The sequence below is a fragment of the Urocampus carinirostris genome, chromosome 1 (assembly GCF_059441175.1).
Source record: "Urocampus carinirostris isolate Australia breed hairy pipefish chromosome 1, RoL_Ucar_1.0, whole genome shotgun sequence".
Taxonomy (NCBI): Eukaryota; Metazoa; Chordata; class Actinopteri; order Syngnathiformes; family Syngnathidae; genus Urocampus; species Urocampus carinirostris.
Window position 1 is genome coordinate 53,935,022 of NC_142349.1, and position 27,273 is coordinate 53,962,294.

General features: G+C 40.5%; 1 protein-coding gene across 2 annotated transcripts; it reads left to right on the forward strand.

The window, feature by feature from the left end:
- Positions 1-3,408: 3,408 nt before the first annotated feature.
- On the forward strand, positions 3,409-25,461 carry LOC148376246 (inactive double-stranded RNA-specific editase B2-like). 2 transcript variants are annotated; one of them, XM_088345194.1, is made up of 9 exons: positions 3,409-3,493; positions 11,002-11,720; positions 13,423-13,525; positions 13,603-13,774; positions 14,959-15,110; positions 18,101-18,266; positions 21,303-21,484; positions 22,616-22,797; positions 25,147-25,461. In XM_088345194.1, the coding sequence occupies exons 1-9, from the start codon at positions 3,412-3,414 to the stop codon at positions 25,309-25,311; spliced, it is 1,923 nt and encodes a 640-aa protein (XP_088201320.1). In that variant the 5' UTR covers positions 3,409-3,411; the 3' UTR covers positions 25,312-25,461. The 2 variants fall into 2 exon arrangements, with proteins under 2 accessions (XP_088201320.1, XP_088201329.1); XM_088345203.1 differs by having other exon boundaries at positions 18,107-18,266.
- The last annotated feature ends 1,812 nt before the right edge of the window (positions 25,462-27,273 follow it).

Genomic DNA, 27,273 nt, shown 5'->3' on the forward strand with positions numbered 1-27,273 from the left:
CCTAATCGAGTATCTGAGTCCTGATTTCTGTTGCTGGTTTTTGATCCGGTTGGTCGGGTAGTTGGTTGGATCCCTTAACCACACCGGTCATAGTGGTACCATTTCCTGTGGTATGTCTTGGGCAAGTACAGCCTGGAGGCACCAATAACTCTCCATACGTTTCCACCCAGACAGTTACAAAAAGTAAAAATAAGATAGAAACACAACAATACTAAAAATGTAAAGTAAAGTAGAAAACATATATAAAAGAAAGATTCAAATCAGGTGTGTTGTTTTCAAACAATGGTTTCCAAACTTTTGCAGGTTGGTGCCCGATTGGCTCCTCAGTGTATTCCTAGGTCCAAACAAGTGATGTACCGCCCGACTTTGGTGCAAGCTTCGTTTCCTTCTCATTTGTTGACTCTGGGACTGAGTTTACGGAGTCCGTCATGACATTCAATGAGCTCACACGGTGGGTGTAGCATGGTGTGGTGCTTGCAAACTTTGAATCACGTTTATTGGCTTCTGCTATTATTAAAACTTGCCTCTGATTGGTCGGCGCTTTTAAAACTCGAACAGTAGCAATTGTGGTTGGCCAAAACTCACATCACTCACTACAAAACCTTGAAAAAAAACGCAGAGCTTTGCGGTTTCATAACCGCACTATGTTTAAACTTCGGACTTAGACTTCGGACTGCCGCCCACCTACCGCCTGCCTATTGCCCCCTACCGCCGACCTACCGCCCACCTTCTGTCCCCCTACCACCCTATTCTTCCTCACCGTCCCCCCAGATCTTTCCACTGCCCCCATGAGGCGGTACCACCCACTTTGGGAACCACTGTTTTATAAGATTGCTGTTAACAAATCATAAAGGAATATTGATATGAATGATGTTTAATATACAATATTGTAATCTTTTACAATTTTCACATTGTTTTCAAGATGGGGGACTGGAGAGTGTGTTCCAACTACAGGAAAATCACACTTTTCAACCTCCCGGTCTGATCGGGACTATTAGAAGAGAGGGTCCGTCAGGAAGTCGAAACTCGGATTACAGGTGGAGCAGTGTGGTTTTTGTCCGGGTCGTGGAACAGTGGACCAGCTCGACACCCGCTGCATGGTCCTCGAGGGTGCTTGGGAGTTTGCCTATCCGGTCTACTTGGAGAGACTTGGAGAAGGCATTTGACTGTGTTCCTTAGGAAGCCCTGTAGTGGGTGCTTTGGGATGATGGGGCACTGGACAGTCTTATCCGGGCTGTGCGGTTCCTGTATGACGAGTGCCAAAGTTTCGTCCACGTCGCCAGGAGTAAGTTGTATTGGTTTTCAGTGGGAGTTGAACTCTGTCAATGATGCCCTTTGTAACCATTTCTGTTCATAACTTTTATGGACAGAATTTCTTAGCATTGGCATTGAAGGGGTCCGGTATGAGGGCCTCGGCATTGCATCTCTGCTTTTTGCAAACAATGCGGTGCTGTTGGCTTCCTCAAGCCATGATCTTCAGCTCTCAGTGTGAAGTGGCAGGAATGAAGATGAGCACCTCCAAGTCCAAAACCATGGTTCTCAACCGGAAAAAGGTAGCATGCTCTTTCTGGGTCAGGATGATATCCTGCCCCAAGTGTAGGAGTTCAAGTATCTCAAAGTCTTGTTCACAAGTGAGTGTAGGATGGAAGAGGACATCGACAGATGGATTGGTGCAGCGTCTGTCATCATGCAGACCCTGTACCGGTTCGTCATGGTGGAGAAGGAGCTATGCCGAAAGGCAAAGCTCTTAATTTACTGGTCGAGCTACGTTCCTAGCCTTATGGTAATGAACTGTGGGTCATGACCGAAAGAACATGTCAAGTCAGATTTATTTGTATAGCCCTTAATCACAAAATGTCTCAAATGACTGCACAGGTTACAATTACACCATCACTTGATTTTAAACCAACATGCGGGCAAGGAAAAACTCAAAACCTCCGCACGAGGAAAATGAGAAACCCAGTGAACATCAATAAAAGAAAATAATAGGTAATATGTTAAAATTTGTCAAAAAACTCCATGACAGCAACAACAACAAGATCCTGGATACAAGGGATTACAAATTAGTTTCCTCCCATTGAGATAAGTAGTGAAGCCTGGTCATCTGTGAGAAGAACCTCTTCGCCATGTGGAGAGGAGCCAGCTGAGGTGGTTCTGGCTGTCACAAGCCAGAAACGGAGACAGGACCCAGTAGCGTTCGTTTACCCAGTTTTATTGCTAAAGAGAGAGAGCAGTGCTTGCTTCCACGATCCGATGATCGACGCTCACGGGTAGCTGGTGGCTGGAACGCGGAAGTGGCACTTCCGTGTCGAGCGAGGATAATCGTAGGCAGCAGGGATACTGGTCACTAGCCGGGACGGGAGAGCAAGGGCAGTATCGAGTTCAGAAAAGAGGTCGGCAACAGGTATCAGGCAGTAAACAGGGCAGGAAAATGTCAGAAGGTATGAGCTTGCTGAACTGGGAGCATAGGTTTGCAAACGGTCTGACGGCTTCCTCTTGAAAGACAGGGGTTTAAAGGGAGTCTCTGAATTATTCAGCTCTCAGGGCTGTTGGCGCCAATTGGGCAGTCACAGGTGCCCTGAATCAGCAATCATGACACTGGCATCTGATAAAGATGCCTTCTGGATGCTTCCCTAGGGAGGTGTTCCGGGTATGTCCTACCGGCAGGAGGCCTCGGGGACGACCAGGAGAGACTATATCCCCTGACTGGCGTTGGAAGGCCTCGGGATCCAGTTGGATGACCTGGACGAGATCACTTGGGACAAGGAGGTCTGGGCTTCCCTGCTGAGGCTGCTGCCCCCGCAACCTAAACCTAGATGAGCGGAAGATCATGGATGTATTTGATTTTTTAAATGTTCTTGTTTAGGAAAGTAGAAAATACAAATAGCAAAACTTATCTTTCAGTAGTAGACTGGGAGGTCGCTGGTTCGCGCCTCAGCCGAGTCATACCTAAGACTTATAATATTGGTAAAATGGCGGCGCCCTCTGTTGGCTGCGGCTGCATCGGCTCGCTACAACGGGTCAGGTGTATCGAAATTTTGTTCTGTGTACATTGTTACAAAGAATGACAATACAAAGGAAATTATTATTATTATTATTATTATTATTATATTTTTTCACTACATTCTAACTTTTCAGTTTTTTTTTCTAAAACAGTAATTAAAATGAGCATCTGAATTGATTTAATTTTGGGGGGGTTATTCTTCTTTAATCAAATTATTTTATACACTGTCCCACCTCATAAAAAGATAATGATCACTGATTATAAAAGGAAAAAAATGTAATCTGCTGCCACCTACGGATAGTTGGAAACAAACCCGTAGCTGTCAATCAAGGCTGAGGGGCGTGGCCTGGGCTGTGCTCCGTCTCCCTCCAGCGAATGTTCCCCATCATTAGTGCTCATCTGCGTTCATGAGCGCGGCCACGCGCGTTATGGATTCTTCTCAAGAAGTGAGGAGGAAGAGAAAAAGGAAGAGGAAAAGTAGAGCCACAGGTCAGTTACCTCACACATTAGCACAAACTTTGGCATTTTAAAAAAGGAAAATAAATTAAAATATGTGAGACACTTTCAAGACCCGATATCAAAACACCAGAGAGCTATATACAACTCAGTTTTCGTCAGAACGGTCATAAATCATAGTTGTATCATGTCTTTCATTGTTTAATGGCACGTGGATAAGGTATAAAACAAGAAATCTCCCCAGGTTTAAGATTTACAATTTATTTTTTGTCAAAAGCGTTATGAATCATAGCTTTATTGTTCTTTGGACTTTTATGACAGATAAGGCAGTTTATCATAAAACTTCACACGTTTGAAAGTGGAATTTTATCCTTCTCTCTCTTTGATGGCTCATAAATCAATCATCTTTCATAAAAAAATCACGGAATTCGTACAGTAACATAAATCCTAATTGTATCCCTCTATCAAAAGTTTTGACACAATTGGACTCATAAATGATTATTTTATTGCTCTTTTGACAGTTTTATGACAGGTTGGGGGGTGGTTGTAAAGCAACAAATATTCTAAAGTTTTAGATGTACAATTTAGCCTCCGTCAAAAGGGTCATAAATTATAGTGTAACTGTTTTATGACAGGTTGAAAGTTATAAAACAATACAACTTTACAGGTTTAAGATATACAATTCAGTATTCGTCAAAAGGGTCATACATCGGAGTTGTATTGCTTTTCGAGTTTTATGACAGGTGGATGTTATTATAGGAATAAAACCGTTAGGCTTTTTCATTAATAAAGGTCATAAACAATAATTGGATTGATCTTTTGACAGTTTTATGACAGATGTAGGGTTATACAATATCAAAACTGTGACTTTTTGTCCATCAAAAATGTCATAAATAACAATTTTCATGGTATTTTGAGAGTTTCATGAGAGGTGGAGTGTTCTAAAACATGAACCTGTCATGATTGCTGATTCGGGGCACCTGCGACTGCCCCGTTGGCGCCAACAGCCCTAGTCACTGATTGGCTCCCTGACTCTTTTTAAACCCCCGTCTTCCAAGAGGAAGCTGTCAGACCGTCTGCGAACCTATGCTTTCAGCTAGGCAAGCTCTGTACTATCGGACATTTTTCTGCCCTGTTTTCTCCTGCCTGATACCTGTTTCTAGACCCGTTTCTGCCTTGCTCCTCCGTCCCGGCCATCGACCCGTTTTGCCCTGTTTCCTGCCTGGTACCGTTTGCCGACCACTTTTCTGGACTCGTTACTGCCCTTGCTCCTCCGTCCCGGCCATCGACCTGTTTTCCCGTTGCCTATGACTACCCTCGCTCGACACGGAAGTGCCACTTCCGCATTCCGGCCATCAGCTACCCGTGACCGATGGTCATCGGATCGTGGAAGCAAGCATTGCTGTCTTTCTCAATAAAACTGAGTAAAACGAACGCTATTGGGTCCTGTCTCCGTTTCTGGCTTGTGACAGAACCTGTAAAGTATTTAATCAAAAAGGTCATTAATGATCATTATATTTGCTCTTTTGACAGTTTAATGACAAGGAAATGTATTTTGGACCAATTGTGACTCAATAAATGTTTTGCTTTATAACCCACCACCTGTCATAAAACTGTAAAGATCTAAAAAGAAAACATTTATGACCCCTTTGACAAAAGCTGAATAGTATCAGGTAATGAATCAATCAGGATTCATAAAGGAAATTCATTAATGCTTTGAAATACACTCATACATGATTATTCTATAACCAATTTAAATAAGTATAAGTAGGCATAAATTGTTCATCATTCATAAAGGAATTTGAGGAATGTATACCAACATGGTCATAACCCCATGACTCATTTACATAATTATAACTCGTCACAGATCAATGAGAAATCATAAAGGAATTTCAGGAATGTTAAGAATTCCAAGAATGTCACAGGATTAGTCACAAATCATATTTCCATAATTTATTTCCTGATACAGCATGTAACCAGCAATGAATCAATCAATTCATAAATTGCAGGGATGTTGGGAATTTCAGGAAGACAAAGAATTACAGTCAAAACTCATAAATTGATTGCCCTTTTATAACAGGATTGGACAAAAACCATAATTGTATTGCTCCTTTGACAGTTTTATGACAGGCGGAGGGTTATAAAGCAAAAAAACATTTTCACGAAAGATGACTCTTTCAAAGAAAGATGAATTGTAACCCTCCCTGGACCGAAGGGGTCATAAATTGATGGGAAAAAAAATCAGAAAGGAATTTCATATGCATAATTACAACATGTCATTGATCAACCATAATTCATAAAGGAATTTCAGGAATGTTAGGTACCACAAGAATGCATATACTAAGTCATTTGCTTAATATTTGACACGTCTTAAATCAATCACGATTTACAAACAAGTTTCCGGTAGTTAAGAATTTCAGAAATACATATAAGGTGGAGGGTTATTAAATAACACAATTTACCAGCTTTATGACCCTTTTGACGAAAGCTGGATTGTATCTCTATCCCGAGGGGCTATAAAACAATTCTAAATATCAGAAAGGAATTTCAGGGATATATACAAATACAGTCATAAATCATAATGTCATAACTGATTTGCATAAATATAACAAGTCATGGATCAAAATTCATGAGGAAATTTCTGAAATGATAGGAATTCCAAGAATGAATAGAATTACAGTCATAAATCACAATTCCCTAACTCATTTGAATGAATATGATAATTGATAAATCAATTCTAATTTATAGAGGACTTTTTGGAATGTCAGCATGCCAAAAATGCATATAATTGCTGTCATAAATCATAATCATATTTCCACTTTTGAAAGTTTATGGGATGTTCTTTGACTTTTTCTGAAGTTTGGTGTTGGGGACCACTCGCGTCCGGCAGATGGCCGGCAGTAGTGGTAATGACGCCGCTTTAGTGGGCGTGCGGGATTAGCGTGCCTCATTGTTGCGCGTTTGCTAATCCCGACAAAAAGCGGCAGATTACGGATTGATGGCCTTTTTTCCCGTTTTTTAATCGAGGGTTTTTATTCAAAGTGTACCCCCCCCCACACCACTAAGCCAACTTCCATTTTCATTAACACAACACACTTTTTTTTTGTTCGCTGCAATAAGCGGGTGCTAATGCTATCAACAAGTGCTATAGTAACCGGCATAGTTGAAAAATCTTTTGAAAATAGATAAAAACGACTTCAATTTTTTTTTGTTCCTTCATTGTGGTCTTCCTTTTTCTTCCTTTCCTTCATTCACTTCCTTTCTTTACCTGTTTTTGCTTTTCTGTGCCATTTCCTTTACTTTTTTTTCAATGACTAAATTATTCCTTTCCTTCTTTTTCCTTCTTCACTTTCCCCGTCATTTCCTTTATTTTCTGCCTTCTGTGTCTAGTCCTTTATGATTTCCTATCCTTATTTCCTTCAATTGTTTCCTTCTCTCATGATCTTTGTTCTTTCAGTCACTGGCTTCCCACTTCCTTAATTACCTTCTCCTGTTATTTCCTTCATTTTTTGCCTTCTTCCCATTTTGCTCAGGCTTTCAAGTTTTTCTATACTCATTTCCTTCAACTGTTTACTTCCCTTGTTAAGTGACTTCTTTCTCTTTCTTCCCTTTCTGTCACTTTATTCCATTTTCCATCATTTCATTCACTTAAACTTTCCTTTATTTCCAGCCTTTTTCCCTCTTTGCTTAGTCCCATGTTCTCTTCACTTTATTTCCTTCACTTCCATCATTAATTACCTTTTTATTCTTTCTCTTCCCTGTCACTTGCTACCCGCAGTTTCCCACTCTTGTTCTTTCCTTAAATTCATACTTACTTCCCTCAAATGCCTAGTCCTTCCATCCTTTCCTCGCTTCTATTTCCTTCAAATGTCAATTTCCCTTTCTAAATTAGGTCACCTGTGGCTCTTTTCTTATTTATTTCTCTTGTTATTTCCTTCATTTCTGTCTTCTTCGCTCCTTGCTCAGTCTTTCCTTCTCTCTTTTTTTTCTTCATTTATCGATTGAATTTATAGGTTCAGTCACTTGTGGCTATTTCCCCGGATTTCCTTCTCTTGTTCTTTCCTTCAGTTTTTGCTCAATTTCTTCTTATCTGTGTCCATTCGTTTCCTCTTTTCTTTTTCCTTTAATGTCAACTTTCCTTGTTAATTGAACTCACTTGTGGCCCTTTTCCTTCATTTCTTTCTCTTGTTTCCTTCAGTTTTTGCTTTTTTTCCTCTCTTCTCATTCCTATCTTATTTTCCTCTCGTGTTCAACTGTCAACTTCCCTCGTTAATTTCCTTCACTTGTAGCTGTTTTCCCTTATCTCCCTTTTTTGCCCTTTGATTTATTTTCTGCCTTCTTCCCTCATCACTCACTCCTTCCTTCTGACCATTATTCCCATCCCTTTTCACCTTATCTTCCCTCAAGTTCCTTCACTTTTGACATTTTCTCCTCATCTCCTTCTCTTGCCTTTTCCTATCCTTCATGTCCACTATCCCCCTATTCTTCCACATTATCCCAGCTTACCATTAATTGTTTGTTTGTTTGTACATGATTCAAATTGAATCTTTTCTTCCGGCGCCGTCACGAATGGCAGCCACTCCAGCAGCTCCCGTGTTATTTTCGATTGTTCTCGATTGTTCTCAGCTCAGGGATGCTGCTGGAAATGTGAATTTCCCTTCGGGGATGAACAAAGTATCTATCTATCTATCTATCTATCTATCTAGTTCCTTCACTTGTGGGCCTTTTCGCTCATTTCCTTCTCTTGCACATTCCTTCCCTTGCTGTCTTTCCTTCCCACTTTTTCCTGCTTCTTTCACTAGCTCTTTCCTCCTTAAACTTTTCCTCTTCTTCACTTGCTCTTGTCTTTTCCCTGAGCTTCCTTCATTTGTGTTCTTACTGTTTTCCTAGAATTCTGTCTGATTTGTGTCGCAAGCAAACCAACATTGGGCATGGAAAACCCTCCTATTAGATTGATAATAAAAATTATATTTTCCTTCTTTGTCGTGACAATCGATTAACTTTCCATTTATGAAGAAAAAGTTATTACAGTAAATGGGAAAACAAAAGAGATTATTTGTGTGTGTGTATGTACCATATGTCGCCAGAGTAATTCCGCCTCTGCTGTTCACTCATTTGACAAATGGACGCTCGGATTTGTTGTCCCATTTTCAACATCTTTCACTTAACATTTCTCAGCTTCCTTTTTACATTTTCATTCATAGTTTTAATTTGATTTAGTAAACCGGGGTTCTAAAAGTGAACCACCTTGGGGGCCATAGAAGTAGGGAACATGGTAAAGAGGGGCTGCGTCAAGTTGTCCACCAGAAAGCTCTGCTAGAAACATGATTTTGTTCTGAAATGTCATTTTTTTCTTTTTAATAGAATACATGTCTAAATGATAATATAAAGAATTAATAAATCAATACATAAGATAGAAAATAATACAACAAATAAAGATTTAAAGGGACAGAGTGTATTATTTGACCACTGTATTGTGTAGTGCAACAAAAAAACGAGTGCTATAAAGCACAATGAGAAATAGAAACTACATAGACTCTAAGTGACTTATAAGCATTTTTTTTACATTTACAAATAAATTGCCAGACCCTTTTGTCAATTTTTTGGGGATCCTTAGCAGCAAGATGGTGGAAAATTAAAGAAGACTCAAATCATTGTTACTCAGAATTAATTGTGTGTATTGATGGTATTAAACTTTCTGAACAAGAAAATAATTTATATCAACTGTTCTACTCACGGTTTCTTGCAATTTTGGGGGGGATTCACGTTTAAAAAACTTGTCTCAGAGCCAAAAACGGACCCAAGGTTACCTGCAAGGTGCATCCAGTGTGCTTTAAGCTTCAGCAGTAAAAAGGTGAATTATTATGTTTGGCCTTATGTAAGCACAGTTGATCCACAGATTTAATTCAGTTCTGTACCTTAAACTAATCGAAATTAATATATATTTGTATTACAAAGATTTATTTCATATATTTTTTTAAACCAGTTCTCACAATTTTGGCGGAGGTATCCCTGGCATAAGAAATGTTTAAAGGGACATGTGTAATATTTAGTGCCCCTTAGTGGTGCAAAAAACTTTTATTCAGTAAAAAAAATCAAACATTGATTTAAATCAGGGGTCAGGAGAGCCATAACATATATTCTAAATCAAATTTCAGCAAAATGGCCAAACCCGCTCTCCAACCAAAATCAAAATTTTCAGCGTGTTTTGTTTTATTGTGTGACATCAGATGATGAGATAAAATTTATGAAATGAGAATAATGCCAGAGCGTGTGTCCCATATCATCAATTATACCTTTTTAAAGAAGCCTTACTTAGGATCGTTAAGGCTTTGAACGTCTTTTTTTTTATAAATAAAGTTTTCAAAACAAAGGTGCAAACAAAGATATTTTGTAAAAATGTCACAAAATACTGCAAACATGGATACTGACGTATTTACCTTCGGTGCAGACGGCTCTAGGCAGACAGAAGTGCACTTTGTGCATAGCACTGCCCACCCCTACCGCGTACCCAATCAAATTGCCCTGTGTACTTGGCTGGCGTTTCTGGCTGGTTACGCTTTTTTACATTTTTTTATCAGTAAGTGTCTCAACAGTTAACCTAAATTGTTCAATGAACTTCCATATTTATGATTCCGTTGACTACATGCAGCCAAAACGGGGTCTGTTGGTGTGACACCTCAACGGTAAACTATAGGGGGGAGTATGCTCCACACTCATTAGATTTTGGAAAGCTGCAGAAGAGATTTACATGAGTATTATTTGATCTCTGAGCCAGAGGTACTCATGAAAAAAGCCATATATGTCTTGCAAGACATAGGTTCCTGATCCCTGATTTAAATACTAGGCACAAATAATAATAATAATAATAATAATAATAATAATAATAATAATAATTTCCTTTGTATTGTCATTCTTTGTAACAATGTACACAGAACGAAATGTCGATACACCTGACCCGTTGTAGCGAGTCAATGCAGCCGCAGCCAGAGGGCGCCGCCATTATACCAATTAGGTATGTCTCGGTCGAGGCGCGAACCAGCGACCTCCCAGTCTCAAAGCGGGCACACTACCATCTAGGCTACTGAGCTGGTACCTGAAGTACCTGAACTATTGTAGCAATGTTCATTTTTATTTAAAAAAAACATAGGTCAAGAAACTTGTCATTCTTTTACATAGTCGAATCCCTACCTAGAAGTCGCCGCCATGTATGTCTGGCAACTTGCTGCTAAACTGTGCTCTGTTGCACTGGTTTTCCTTCATGCTAGTGGTCAAATATTACACACTGGGGCTTTAAGCTTCAGTTTAACAGCAATGACGATCTTGTCACTCTAACCTGAACCGTCATGCTCTATTTTTAAATTGGCCCACTGTTCATTTGACTTTGACACCCCTGGCGAGTTGCTTTGTTCCATTGGCCGCAATTGGACAGTGGGCCGCAGGTTTGTGACCCCAGTTGTAAAAAATACGGCGCTGCATCAAAAATGTCAAACCTAAAGCCATTTTCCTTGAGTTCATTCTTGTAACAAATGTGTCACCAGATACCAACGATGAGGGCAGAAAGACGATCCATAACCAGGCGGATCTCCTGAAAAAGCACCAACCACCTGACGGAAACACCCTGCCGGCCACCAAGAAGACCTGTCTCCTAATAGGAGACCTGCCATGCACAAAATCCACCTGGAAGAGCGAACCATTTGTCCGTCGGAACCAGCTACGACCCAGTTTGACCGTCACAACGCAGTCACCTGCGTACGCGGTCTATGTAAACAGCTTCGGCTTCAAGACCACCAAAAAGCCAGGCAAGACCAGGGCCACCCAGCCGGCTCTCAAGTGCTTCGTCCAGTTTCCTGACACAGACACGGAGGGTAGCAGGACTGACGCTGATGATTTCACTGAGGACCATATGGATCGGTCGCAAATGTTCTGCACTGGTGATTCATATCAGGAGAGGAAAAAGGAACATCCCCAATCAAACCCACGAAGTGCGCTTGGTTCTTCCCAGTCTGGGCATCTGGATGCGACAGGGCTGCTGGGTCAACTGCGACAGGGTCTGCGCTACATCTTCCTGACCGAGAGCGCCCCCAGCTGGCCCGAGAGACGTTTCATCGCAGCCGTTCAGGTGGACGGTCGGACTTTCGAAGGCAGCGGTTGCAGTAAAAGAGCTGCCAAGGTCAGGGCAGCCGCCACCGCTCTGAGATGGGTCTGCAATGTCGGTCCAAGGACAGTGGTCCACTGGGACCAGCAGGAACTGCCTCAGGTGAGGTTTCGAGTTCTGATTGGTCTCAAAAGATCTACAAAGATCGCAAGACAGGGATTTGGTGGTGGGGACTGAGTCTTAACCTCAAGGACAGTAATCCATCTGGAATAGGGGACTAGCATATCTGCAGAGACGTTGAAGTATGGTTAGGCACAATCAGCTTTATAAATAAATGAACATACGTCTTAGTCATAATTTGATTGGAAAAACAATAAAGCAATATATATACTGTAGTATAGAAAACAGTTTTATTGTCTTAACTTTTAAATGAAGTCTATGCGCTGCTCATTTGAAAAAAATCATTAATAGATAGGTATGGCTAAAGTCCATGCAATGAGAAAAAAATGACTGGATGTCTTGACTTACTGTTAGCTTGCTAATACTGTCACTATTGCTATGAATGAATTTGGGCCGTTATGTGCGCCTGATCAAAATCCTTGGCCTCACTATCGCCCTATCAAGAATTGCATGCCTCACTCTGCATTTGCAAACGGCCTGTGGAATTTGGAATAAGATGTATTCTGCCTCCTTGTTACGGCAATTTCCCCACTTTACAACATCAACAACAATTTTGCGTTCCCCAAAACTTGCATATGACAAGTTTGGTCTCCAAGATGCCTGTCAGCTATTGGTTTACATCATATTAAACTCTGGTCTGATATTGGCCTGCATCGTGGCGTCAGGAAATTGCTGATACACTATTGGCTGAACTACCTCCCCCATTGCCTTTCTCTCTAATTGATCACTTATGAATCAGTTTTACAGTGTTTAATTTTAGTGATGGGTCTAATTGAGAGGACTGAGGTAAGAAAAAAAAAAACATGTTAACGGTAGAAACTAAGAGAGACAAAAGAAATACGAAGAAACCATAAGCATTGATACCTTTGCTAACGCATTGACAATCGGGGTTATTGTTAAATAATAATGAGGTAATTAATGCAACAAAGTCTTCTAAGAGCATGACAACCCTCACAAATACAAGTTTTAAAATCAGTTTCATTTTTAATCTGCTGTTTCCTCCCCAATGCATCCACAGGTTTAAGTCATGTCACACAAAAAGTGAAAAAAAAATTCAACTTTCCTTTACAAGCATATTTGATTATAATGATATTTAATCATATACACGTATATCGTCACATATGTAGTACTTACAACATACTATTTTGTTATTGTCATGTATTCATTTGGGATACCAGGGTTTTGATTGTATCAACTAATTACGATAGGTTTCTATCCCCTGCTATACAGCAATTTCACTGCGATCCCCAAATCAGTACAGATTCATGTCGTATCCTGAAGGTCTACTGTACTTTTTGCTCTTTCTGTGCCTTCCTTACTTGCTTCTTCCATCCGTAATTCCATCTTCTTTCCCGTCATTTTATTCTTCCTTCACCTTTTCATCCTATCATCCGTGGATCTTTACTTCCTTTTGTTGGTTTCTCTAGTTTTCATGAATGATGACGAGAGAACATCCAAGTGACTATTAAACTTGAGCCATCAATCAAGCAGTGTAGCAGGTTAGCAATAGCGCTCATCAAATGGGATGATAAGCAAAGAAGAAGAAGGGCAGCCTACTAAGTTGGTACAGTAAGATTTATTGTGTTGTTATTTGGATGTGTTTGCCACGCTGCCAATGCGCCACACTGGGTCATCGTCACCACAATTCACTCATTTCTGTCGACTTTTTTGCTGTCATTTGCAGTTCTTTGCTGAGTCCATCTACCAGCTAGCAAGACAAAAATGGCAGACACTAATGGACCAAAGCTTTGCTAGCAACAACATGGCCGCCATCGTAATGACAAAAGGTTGACACAGCTCAAACGGAAGATAAATCGGGGTCGTTGTTTGGGATGGAAAAAAATTGGAACGGTTTTGCTTCCAGGATTCGAACTGAGCTCGGCGGAGGTTGTTTGCATGGCAACGGGTAGCAAGTGTTTGGGCCGGGACGCCGATTGTCACGACGACGGCGTGCTACGTGACTGTCATGGCGAGATCGTGTGCAGGAGGGCGCTGTTGCGCTTTCTGTACGATCAACTGGAGATGCTTTTGATTCGGTAAGTAAAGAGGCAGTAGAAATACAGTAGACCCCCAGGATACGACATTAATCCGTTCTGAGGTGGGGATCGCAAAGTGAAATTGCCGTAGAGTGGGGTATAGAAACCTATGCTAATGTGTTCCAACCCCCGGTACCCAAGATAAAATCAATGAAATAACAAAATAGTGTACAGTAAGTAGTACTTATGTTTAAAATATGTGAATGTAAATAAAGAACAATATTAATATGCATGTAAAGGAACATTCTTACTGTATATAATCGCATGTAAGCCTACATCTGTCACGGTTGCCATGGCGCCCAATTGGCCCCGCCCGTGTGGCTCGTTGACGGATTGGCTTTTCTTCTATTTAAGCCCAGTGCTCTCAATCACCTTTTGTCAGTCCGTCAACGAACCTTTGTCCCGCAAGACTCGGGTTTTGACTCGGTCCTGTTTCCTGTTGGTATTTCCTGTCCGGTATCGTTCCCGTTTATTTTGTCCTGTTTCATATCGGTTTCCAGTTTTGTTCCCGTCTAGTTTGTCCTGTTTAATTTCGCTATCCTGTTTTGATATCAATCCTGTCTGTCCCGTCCTGTCTGAAATCGACCCCATCTGTCAGATATCTGCTCGGACAATTGGTATCGATCTTGTCGGACTCTGTCTTCCTGTAATTCCACGCCAGACTGCTGCCTAACGTGCATGACTCCCCATTTCCCGTATAATAAAAGCCTTGTGTGAGAAACGTCACTCATTTGGGTCCTGATCCTGTTCCGGTTCTTGACAACCACGCATATAAGCTGACCCCCTAAAACTGCTTGAAAATACCTACATACGAAAAGAACTACATCCACAAAATATGAATTAATCAGGTACCGAAACAACGGTCATTTTTTAAATGTTCAGATAATAAATATTAATATATGGGTACAAATAATTAAATTTAATAATTTAATTTACTGCACTGTACTTTTAAGCAGAGCTTCCATGGCAAACACCATTTTCGTATTATGCTATCATTTCTTCAATCGTTTTGTCACTCCTCCTTTTTGGAGACGGCGTTAGCCGAATGAAAATAAGGCGAGGTTGTTGTACCCCGAGATTCTCCTGTATGTCCAAAAATAGTAGAAATTAAACAAAATAGAATAATAATGAAGTAATTATATATTTTCAAGAGTACATTTAACAAAAAGAAATATTTCTCAAAGTCGTCCAGGTGGATTTGGGTCCATCCTCGAACCAGCGACCGGTCCCCGAAGGGTCTTCAAGCTGCGTGACCAGATCGCACTCCACATGTTTGTCACCTCGTCGCCATGTGGGGATGCCAGACTCAACTGTCCATACGAAAACAACATTCCATGTGAGACACTGGGGGGAAAAACTGTCTTTAAGCCTGTTAATCCTTTGTTTTAAAGAACAGTGAGTATCATTTGACACCTTCTAAAAATCTTCATCATTAAAAAACAATATTGATTTAAATAATAAGCAAAAACACATGAACTATCATAAAAACATGTATTTTTTAAATACCTGTAGGTTGGGAAATTAGCATTTATTTGACCTAACATGAGCCAAACCTAAAGGGAGCTGAGATATTTGTCCACCATCTTGCTTCTACGGGTATCCCAAAACCTCGGCTGGGCAAAAAAAATGAGCAAGATAAGTATGATCAGTAAAATAGCGCATTTTCGTCACTTTGAGTCTGAATAGTTTGTGACATCTTGGATCAAATAATACACATTGTCCTTTTAGGTGACTTGTAGCATCGGCTAGATGTTAAAGAGGTGAGAGGGGTCTTTAATACTGTTTTTCACATTGCTGCAGTAGAGTGAGCTGGCAATTTCTTCCAGACTGGGCAGAGAGCAGTCCATGACTTTTTGGGCTGTGTTGCTGACTCTCTGTAACGTTGCTTTTGTCAGAACCAGAACAAATAGTACACCCAAACGAGTAATGTTTCACTCAAAAGTTTATTGGGAGATCGAGGAAACAAACGCCAGCAATCCGGTGCTCGCTGGACAGGGGGAACAAGCAGCTCACGGGATCGGAGCATGATCGGAATGCGGAAGTGGATTTGCCGGAGCGGGAGATCAGAGCGTGGTTGGTGGTCAAAAAACGGTCGTTAGCCGGAGGGAGATCAGAGCGTGGTCGGTGGTCAAAAACGGGTCATTAGCCGGAGCGGGAGATCAGAGCGGGGTCAGTGGTCAAAAACGGGTCAATAGCCGGAGACAAACGGGAAATCAGGAACAGACGAGTAAGATACGGGAGAAGACGGGACTGACGGGAGCGAGAGTCAAAGTGCTTGCCTTGCGTATGCAGAAGTTCGCTGACGGACTGACAAGGAGTGACTGACGTACTGGGTATAAATACGTGGACAATCAATCAGCCAGCATTTGTATCTAAACATATACATTATATATACCGTATTATCCGCACTATAGGGCGCACCGGGTTATAGGGCGCACCCCCAAAAAATAGTTTTTGGTCCTATATCTTCCATAGATAAGGCGCACCGGATTATAAGGCGCTACAATGGGAACGTGGACAAAACAGTCAGATGATTCAGTCAAACTTATTACCCCCTTAACATTCCCAAAGCTTGCAAAGAAGCAAATACGTGTCGTAGACACGTGCGGATGCGGTGTCCGTACGATGTCACTTAAATGCGTCATTTCAAATATCATTCGGAAGGTTGAAGTCTTTGGATTCAAGAAATGCCAAACATTTCTGTGTTTCCATTTTCTTTTTCGCTCACAACTTTACTGCGCATATGACAATAAACACTTGGAATTGAGTTTAATTCACTCAACTCATCACAGCAACATCAAGATCGTTCTAAAACAAGATAACGGAAAAATATAAAGCCGCATAGCTCACCTAAGTTCTCACGTTCAATAATGATACGCAATCATGGTCTTCTTACTACCGTGAGTGAAGTAAATCCAGGAGAGTAGAATATTTACAAATACAGACTAATGAAACATGTTTCTTTATGGCGTACTGTAGCAAGCTTGCTACGCCATTGCTAAACTCGGCCGATTGAAGGGTTTGTTTTGGGCATCTAGCCAATCCGAGGCTCCGAATAACTTCAGCCAATAGTGATCGATTCAAATGATGATTGACACATTGGTTAGCCAATGAAACGCCGGTATATAAATCCCAGCATACACCGCGGACTTGCTACGCCATTGCTAAACTCGGCCGATTGAAGGGTTTGTTTTGGGCATCTAGCCAATCCGAGGCTCCGAATAACTTCAGCCAATAGTGATCGATTCAAATGATGATTGACACATTGGTTAGCCAATGAAACGCCGGTATATAAATCCTAGCATACACCGCGGACTTGCTACGCCATTGCTAAACTCGGCCGATTGAAGGGTTTGTTTTGGGCATCTAGCCAATCCGAGGCTCCGAATAACTTCAGCCAATAGTGATCGATTCAAATGATGATTGACACATTGGTTAGCCAATGAAACGCCGGTATATAAATCCTAGCATACACCGCGGACTTGCTACGCCATTGCTAAACTCGGCCGATTGAAGGGTTTGTTTTGGGCATCTAGCCAATCCGAGGCTCCGAATAACTTCAGCCAATAGTGATCGATTCAAATGATGATTGACACATTGGATAGCCAATGAAACGCCGGTATATAAATCCCAGCATACACCGCGGACTAATCCACGTTCGGGGTAAAATCGAGTCGGCGGCCGTTGAGTAAGTTGCAAGACCTTGCGAATTTAATATTGAGCCATATATAAGACGCACTGTGTTATAAGGCGCATGGTCAGCTTTTGAAAAAAATTAAGACTTTTAGGTGCGCCTTATAGTGCGGAAAATACGGTATATATATATATATATATATATATATATATATATATATATATATATATATATATATATATATATATATATATATATATATAAAATTAGACACAAATGCAAGGTTACAGAGAGTCATCAACACAGCCCAAAAAGACAACCACAAGAACTTCTCATTGTTTAAAATTGTGCTTTTTGGTTCTCTACCTGCTTTAGCCATCCTCGCGATTGGTATGGTTGAATATTTATCACGGGTGTTCCCTTGGCCTTTTATAGGCATAAATGCATAAATGGGCAGTCCCCTCCCGTGCACAAACTTTATAGTTGATTTTGTTTGATGAAGGGAAACACGTTTGGAATGTTTGATGAATAGGGAAGTTTTGTGTCCGCATGTACTTCCTGTGTTTCCTCCGTTTGCCACCTTTAGTGATCTTACCTATGTACAGTTTTATAAATAAGACCCAAGGTTTCACAGCACATTATATAAAAAAATGTAACATGGCGCTCTCTTACCTGTGTTTTTGTATGGTAAGCATCAGCGAGAACCACAATTACGCGCTGTGGCCTAAGGACGAAGGTGGTGGGCGGCCAAGGAACTTTACCCCAGAAAATCACGATGAAGAACCCGGATCGGACGAGTGCCGCCATGTCGCCGGGTAAAGCTCAAGTCAGCATGTCCTGCACTGACAAAATTGCAAAGTGAGTTTTTACAAGAATTGGACGAGATAGGAATACACGAAACTTGGTAAACTTAGCTGGTAAAATTAGGTAGAATAAAATACTCAGATTACAGAAGACCCCCTGGATATGAGGTGGGCATTGTAAAGTGGAATTGCTGTATAGTAGGGGATAGAAATCTATGCTAATTAGTAGATAAAGAAATGCTTTAGCATTTTATAAACATCCTAAACATTAACCACAAAATAGAATACAGTGAGTACCGTAATTTGTAGACTATACGGTGCATGAATTTAAAACTGGAGTAAAAGAAATGGTTGGAAAAAAAGGAATAAACTTAGTTCATAGAAAATGCATATTAGAACCTTTGGTCTCAAAACTAAATTAACTTAAGTCATTTGTAAATTGAAATCACATGAAGAAACATTACATTATAATCATGCATTTCCAATTCTATTGATGGTATTTGCAGTCGATCAGGCGCACTGATTTATAAGGAGCAATTTCAAGTTTTTGGTTTTAGGTGCGTCATACAGTCCGGAAAATATGGTACCAATTATATGTAATATATGTGTATATGATTGAATTATATTATGCATAATTGTACATATAAATGAAAAATGACATTTTATTTACCTGGCATGACTCGAGCTGGTGCAGTGGAGTTAATGAGTGGATGCAGAGGGGGAGGAGCTAGCAGTTTCAAAATAAACAGATTGAAAAATGTCAGGGCCTTGGAGGAATCGAGCTTTATTCACTTCCTTATTTTTAATAATAGTCCCTATCATCGAATGGTTATGGCTATATTATTTAAAAAGGCCTTCTTCGTATTTCTTGACATTGTCAAGTTTTGTTTCCACAGTATTTATCTTCTTGCTTCTCCCTTTAGCTCAACAAGTTAACGTGTTACACAAGTTTGAGACCCGAGAGAGAAAGGTATTTTGGAGATAGTTCAACCAATAGCATATCAGCATCTTCACGAAGCCGTGACGCACACCAATAAAAGACCAGGATTTTACGTGACATCAACCAATAGCAGACAGGCATCTCCGGAGCTGCCAAATATTGAAAATTGATATTTCAGAATGGATAAAAGGAATTATCAGATTTTGAATTTTTTTTTAAGTGTGCCAATTTCAGGCGAAAGTAGTTCTTAGAGATTTTTATGAATTCTTGTAGGTGGCACTCTTTGTTCAAAGAAGCACTGGACATGTCATGAAACAAGCCTTAGTCTTGAAACCAAGAGCACCATCTAGTGGAGTAAAATGAACATCGATTTAAATATTTTTTTTTCAGGTTTTCAGAGAAAATAGATAGATAGATAGATAGATAGATAGATAGATAGATAGATAGATAGATAGATAGATAGATAGATAGATAGATAGATAGATAGATAGATAGATAGATAGATAGATAGATAGATAGATAGATAGATAGATAGATAGATAGATAGATAGATAGATAGATAGATAGATAGATAGATAGATAGATAGATAGATAGATAGATACTTTGTTCATCCCCGAAGGGAAATTCACATTTCCAGCAGCATCCCTGAGCTGAGAACAATAGAGAACAATACACATTTCCATACCTGTCAACCTATACGGTTTTGCCGTACAAAGTACGTTTATTATGCATTTTAGGACTTTTACGACGTACAAGAAAATCTGCACCGAAAAGCGCAAATTTGTCAATTATGGGTACCATCCGGTATACACCGACTATGACGAAACGGCAAATCAATCAAGTCAAACGAGTTCGCCGCTATCTCGGCATCGGTTTTTTTTTCGATGCAAATGAAGCGAGCAGTTTGATGCTACTGTGTGCATGCATCTGCCGCCTCGGATTTCATGTCGTAGTTGTGTAGTGAAAAGAAGTCAGTCTCTTTTTAGAAAACCGACTTTTTTGGCTCTACTCATTAAAGAGAGCCGGCTCTCAAACGGCTCACTTGCTTTGATGCATTATATTACGAATTATTATGTTGTATAAAGAAGTTCAGGGTTGGGTAGGGTTACTTTAACTTGATTACTTTCAATTACTTTTGGATTACTCCAATACCAAATATGCTGATAAAAGACAAAAGAAACTAAATATGAATACAATTATTACTCACAACACGTGATAAGCTTTCTCTTCTGGCTTTGATCTCCGGCAAAACTAACATAAAATGCAACAGAAACAAAACGAAAATAAATCCAAACAGCTTGCCAACATCATTTTTGCCGTTCCATTTGTTCCGTTACTCCCCAAGCCTGCACAAAATTTAGTAATTTTATTCATATTTAGTTTCTTTTGTCCTTTATTAGCATATTTGGTATTGGAGTAATCCAAAAGTAATTGAAAGTAATCAAGTTAAAACAACCCTACCCAACCCTGAAGAAGTTAAGAAAAAAAGTTAGTATAAAAGGAGAAAATGAAAAAAAAGACAGGTTTGTGGTTATCCCTTTAATCAGCATATTACCAACAATAATTTAATGCAGAAAATGAATTCATAATTTGAATAAGAAAATGTATTATTCTACTTAATTTGATTTGCATGTAATTTTTCCTTCTACAATGAACGTCCAAGCTACTTAATTTTTTTTAAATAAAAACCTCATACATGTCGATCAACTCAGCATATCACAACGACATGTATCATATATATTATAACATATATATATATATATATATATATATATATATATATATATATATATATATATATATGTTACAATATATATGATATAACGAAACACATGTACAATATAACATGTTAAACTACATAAATAAACACTTTTGAAAAAAAAGTATGGTGTAAGATTTTATTGTATTTTGTAAGGGAAAATACTACAGTTTGTAAAGGCATGGAGCCGTGGGGGTTGACAGGTATTCATTTTTTAAATTGCTACAAACTACGAATTCTTTTTAAGCACAAACACTGTTAAGTATGTATTTTGTTGTTGATGTTGTCAGTTGGAGAAAAAAGAATTGTATTTCATATCGTAACATGAAACTATTGTAAGGTATGGATGCAAAACCCGAGGGTTTACTGTACTATTCTGTGTTTCCACCAGGTGGTGCGCCGTAGGCCTGCAGGGGGCACTGCTATCTCACCTGTTGGAACCTATCTACCTCCAAAGCCTGACGGTAGCCACGTTGAGCCACACAGGCCATCTGCGGCGCGTCCTTGCTCGCCGCCTAACCCACAACAAACGCCACAGCGCCCCCTATCGACGGCGATTGCCACTGCTGGCGGGTACGAAAGTTCACCTAGTATCTTGAATCCCTCATGTGGGAAAGTTTGGCTGTGAGTAGTGGTCTCCAGCAGCTCTCGGTTTTGTTCACTTTTTAAAATTCCCTTCTGGCTTTAATTCTAGATCACTAGTTTGGTCCAATGATTCTCTTTAATCACAAATGTGGTTGGGTGAATTAAAATGGCAGATCATTTTTGCCAATCACAAGCGAAGTTTTGAAATGCAGCTAACCTGAAACAATCTTGCTAGCTGCTGCAAATTAATTGCTGGCTATGGCTCGCCTCAAGCCGCTCATGCAAGCAATGTTGCAGAGTCCCGTTATCCAGGCGTCTTTGACTTTTTTTCAAATGTTTTCTTCTTTAGCCACTCGCTTTAGCCACATGGCTGCAGAGAGAGGCTCGCCGTTGTTAGCTTGCTTCGTCTTTCAGTGTCACTCGCCTTCCACTGCTGCCGAGTTCCAAGATTGAGGTTCCGTACGATTGCACTTGCAATATTTAACCGGGCTTTATAGATTTTCCCGCTAGCTTAAAAAGTGAGCCGCTTAGTCCAGCTCTGACCAACTCTAGTTGTTCATTATTTTCAGCTGCTCCGGGAGTATTCCGCTCATTTGGTCTTTTGTTGTTGCGGACGAGTATTAACACCTCTTTTATGTGCCGTCGCTCCCCAAAATGTTTATTATTTCCCCCAAAAAAATCTTTCGGAATTTTGCCTAGTGGTATCCTTCAGGCTGCTGTAGTGTGTCTTCTTTCAATGTATAAGCTTGAGCTTTATTTTAAGCTCCAGCGACCCCTTATTACTTGGTGACTTATTACACATGGTTACCTCAAAGTCTGTTTAACGTTAGAAACATTGCAATCATTTTTCAAATTTCAGAATACCAAAAATTAGAATCCTTTGATGGATTAATTTTCCATGCAAACTCCAAACAGAGAGGCTTGAAACTGCACTTGAACTCAGAACCTCTGAACTGTGAGGCAGAACTGCTAACCAGCCATCCACCTTATCGTCCGGAACTCTTCCAATCGTTTTTGTACCTTCCTACCTTCCCTTAATCCATTTCTGCGGTTAACGAAAGAAAATACTTTCTAGCAAACATTCAAAATACCTGAAAATGTTGTCCACTGTTCTTCCAGGACTACAAATGTTGGATCTTCAGAGCTGTGGAACTTTGTCTGGCATCAGCCTAAACTGGAGCGCCGGCGAAAGCGACATCGAAGAGCTCAGCGCCTCGTCAGGGTTGAGGCTTCGTTGTGGGACCCCATCCAGACTTTGCGGCCGGCGTCTTTTCGCTCTGTGGCAGCGTCTCCACAAGTGGGCAAGTGTTTGCACACGGGGGAATTGTGGAGACGTCAAGTCCTGTTTATTTGTGACGCCCTTAATCACAAGGAGTTTCAAAAGGCTGTACAGACCACAGATTATTGCAAACTACAGACTATTATGAAACTATCCCCTGATCTAAAACCTACATCAGGGAAAGGAAACACTCAAAAACCTCTATCTATCTACCCTGGTCATATCCCTCAAGAGGGGTGACCGGAAGCAAGGCAGACACGTACACAAAAACAAAAGAAAAGTAGCAAAAAACACACACAAAACTTTTTGGGGGACCATGGCCAATCCAAATGCCCAAACACCCAAACAAGTTAAGCACCTCACCACCCAAGTTGGTCATGCTTTCGTCCCTCCAGATGAAACGGGACAACAGAAAGCGGCCATGTCACTCGGGTCAGGGTGACACAACACACTCTTTTGTTCAACAGCAGGGCCCAACAGCTTTCACTTGTTTACCCCTGCCCATCCCTTGGAACACGTCTAAACATCCGACTATCCTTTCACAACACCTCTCCACTCATTCCTATCACCTACAAGAGCTCTAGCCCCCACTAGATGTAGACCTCTTTCCTGCTGTGCACTCATTACACCATCCATCCACGTCAATCACGACCTTCCTCTTGGTAACCTTCCATTGACTTCTGCTCTGTAGATCCTCTTCAACATTCTCTCCTCATCCATCCTCTTCATGTGTCCAAACCAACCGAGTGCTCTCTTATCCACACGCTTGCTCAGTTCCACTACTACTCCAGTTCTGGCTCTCACGGTTTTATTTCTCAATCTATCCAATCTTGTCACTCCTAACATAGTCCTCAAGAATTCATCTAAAAAATATTTAATTTCCTTCTCAAATCTGAGTTCAGGCTCCAAGTCTCTTCAGCATACAACACAGTCGGCACAATCACACTCTCATACAGTCCCCTCTTAACATCCATACTCATACTCTTGTTGCTCATCACTCTCCTCATAGCACCCTAAACCTTGCTTCTCACTCCATTCCACCAACTGCAGCCACATCACAACCCAAGTACATAAAGCTTTCAACTTCTTCCAGCACCTGTCCATGCAACCTTATTTCCAACGCCATGCCCACTCCATCACGTAAAGACTTCATCACCTTACTCTTCCCAACATTCACACATAACTTACACCTATCACATACTCTTACAAACTCCATTACCAACCTTCTCAATGTTTCCTCAGAATCAGCCACAAGCGCTGTGTCATCTGCAAACAACTGACTTACCTGCCACACCGTTCCACTGTTATCCATCATCTCTACACCTCTGCCAAATATTCTTGCATCACCTCTCTCACTACGCCATCCATGTATGCATTAAACAGCCATGGGGACATCACACACCACTGTCTCACACCAGTCAACACAGGGAACCACTCACTAGTCTCACTTCCTACTCTTACACGTGATCTGCTGTTCACATAAAAACTCTTCAATGCTTCCAACAACTCTTCACCCACTCCATACATTACCAACACCTGCCACAACACCTCTATCAACTCTGTCATATGCCTTTTCCAAGTCCATGAAAGCCAAACAAACATCCTTACCTTTTGCAAATTATTTCTCACTCTCCTGTCGTACTCCACACATCCTCTTCCTTTCATGAAACGTCTCTGCACGTCCATCACCACCTCATCCGTTCTTCCTCTCACTCTGTCAAAAACTTCCACATGAGGAAAATAAAGGAACCTTGAGAAGGGACCGCACATGAGGTTATCCATCTTCCAGGATGACCAGGCTGCAATGGATGTTGCAATAACAAATAATAAACAGATATTGTCACCATAAAATATAGGTTATTCATATGCTATAGAATAGAAGTATATTTTAAGCTTAGATTTAAAAATTTCCACTGAGGTTGCAGATCGAATTTCAGGGGGAAGCGCATTCCACGGCACCGGGGCCCGAATGGAGAACGATCTTGAACCTGCGGGTCAAAGAAATAAATGCAAAACTAGTTCTGTAGAAATTGCGTGTGAAGGTTAAGAGGTGAAGACCGCTCATTATGTTATTTGTGAGGACTCGGTGGGGAAAAAAGAGTGAGTTTGGCTGCCAGACCCCCCATTCTCTGTCCGACAGTGCCGCCGACAAGCGTGCATGCTGCGCGAATCCTGCACGAAGAAAAGAAAACATGTAACAAATAACAAGTGGATATTTTTTTTTTTAAAAGTTAGCGTGAGAGAAGCCCTGCCCGAACCCGAACTAATGATTAACAATTTAGAGTCGACCCAAATTTGGGGCCCTGGCCTAAGATCTTACCTTTACCGCAGAGGGTGCAGGTGCTCAATCACCTTGTGCTTGGTCTTTCAGCTCAACGATTGGACAACGGAGGAGATGCTGAGGACGCACGCCGATTGGAAATGCGCGGCCGCTTTTTATCAGAAGACCGTGCGACAGTTTGGAGATACTGTCAGGGAGGCGCATCTCGGGACGTGGAGAAGGAAACTTCAAAGCGACCAACACGCCGAACTCTAAAAACGCGTCGTTATTTCTTCCTGCTCGTCGTTTGTATTCCAATCTTTTCCCATTTAGAAGGTTGTGTGTTAATATCTAGATCTGGGGTCTCCAACATGGTGCCCACGGGCACAAGGGTGCCCCAGGGTACAGTTGGGGTGCCCGCGGACCTGTTCCAAAAATAGCTCACCAGTGCTGGCTCATTGTGATTTTTTTTAGTAAAATGATTTATTGGTTTAATCGGTTGACTGACTCTATTTAACCCTATTTTTTAAGCTGGTAAAACCGTAACAACATAGTGATAACATGAGAAGTTATTTTAGAATATCTACTATTTGAATTCCAGTTCATGGGCTTCATAGACCAAATATGTACCCAAGTATTGATAATTCTTCTTAAGCAAAAAATTAAGGAATTTATTCACGTATTTAACACATATATCTTTCAGCGATTTCTTTCACAGGAAATATAACAAACAAAATTCAATTTTATGGGTTTTATAAAGCGAATGAGCAAAAAGTGGGCAGGTTTTTCTAGGCTATCTGGCTCCATTTTTAGCTGTATAGCCAGCAATATCCCTAGCTTTTTAGCTATCTGGCTAGTTGTTTTTCCACATTTTTGCATGCAATCGAGCTAACATTTTAACTTTTTTGTTAGTTATAAAGCAAAATGTTGGCCTTTCTTGCCATCTATCTCACTTTTTTGAAGCTTTCTATCCAACTATTTAGCCCTCTTTTAGTTCTTTTGGGGGACTTTTGTATTTCCAGCTAGCCATCAAGCTACCGTTTTAGCCATTTAGCAAGTCATCTAGCCAAGTTTCTGTTTTAGAAAATCATATCAAACTAAGTGCCCTTTGCGCTAACTTGTTACATCAAAGTTTCTCTCAGCTTGAAAAAGTTAGGAGACTCCTGATCTAGAGGATACATTTAAATATTTATATTAATACGGTTGAATGAGTTGTTTATTTAAAAAAATATTAAGTTAATTTAATGTATTGTATGTATGAAAAGTTTCTCATTATTTATGATAAACAATATAAATATACACCATCTGTCTTTTTAGACCTCAGGGATACGACATGAGTCCGTTATGAGTGAAATTGTTATAAGGTGGGGTAGATCTGCTAATTAAGCAAAGTGTTTCGAACCCCGGCTACTTCGGATAACAATATAGTGTACAGTTAGTCCTACTTATGTGTAATATATTTGTATATGATTAAATTACATAATATATAAACGTACATGTAAAGGACAATTGGATTTGATTTACCTTTGGTGTGACGTGACTTGAACAAGTACAGTGGAGTAAGGGGTGGATGCAGAGGAGGGAGGTTACAGAAGATTCAAATAAAACTGTTTAAAGTTCCGCTTACAAGGATTGTCATGCCCTTAGGAGACCATATTGCTTATTCTTAATAGAAGTTACAACCATCGACAAGAAACCTTGCTGTAACAGAACGAAAGTGTAGTAGTGTCTTGTTTCCAGAAAACTGCAAGCTTCGTTTCCATGGCTAGCCTCTTCTTGCTTGCAAGCCTTGGGGCACAAAACTTATCAATACAGTACAAAAATCTGGGAGGAAAAAAGGGTATTTACAAAGCACACAAGATTCTGAACTGATTGCGGAGAAAGGCCTTGTGGGAATTAGTTCAGCCAATAGCGTATTGGAGTCTTCATCATACCGTGAAGCAAACCAATAGCAGAATGTAATATGCCATCAACCAAAAGCAGACAGGTATATCAGAGGAATAACTAGTCATATGTACGAAAAGTTTAAATTTTGTACATTGTTGGGCACTCTAGACAATTCGTTGCCGATATCGTTTAGAAGGGGAAAATGCCATAAAAAGAGGCCATAAAAACACCAGATTCCACATCTCAACATCTTGAAAACGCAGTATCCTGGGGGTCTAGTGCAGGAAGACCACCAGTCTATGCCGTTGCATTAGTGGTAAAAGTAAATTCAAATGGAAATCACCTTGCGTT

What these genes read in the sequence shown, in the direction of transcription:
- LOC148376246 (XM_088345194.1), top strand. Translation starts at nt 3,412, where the DNA reads ATGAGCGCGGCCACGCGCGTTATGGATTCTTCTCAAGAAGTGAGGAGG. An exon ending in ACCAGCAGGAACTGCCTCAG is followed by an intron (nt 11,721 to 13,422) that starts GTGAGGTTTCGA and finishes TGTCATTTGCAG; the next exon opens with TTCTTTGCTGAGTCCATCTA. An exon ending in ATACGAAAACAACATTCCAT is followed by an intron (nt 15,111 to 18,100) that starts GTGAGACACTGG and finishes TTGTATGGTAAG; the next exon opens with CATCAGCGAGAACCACAATT.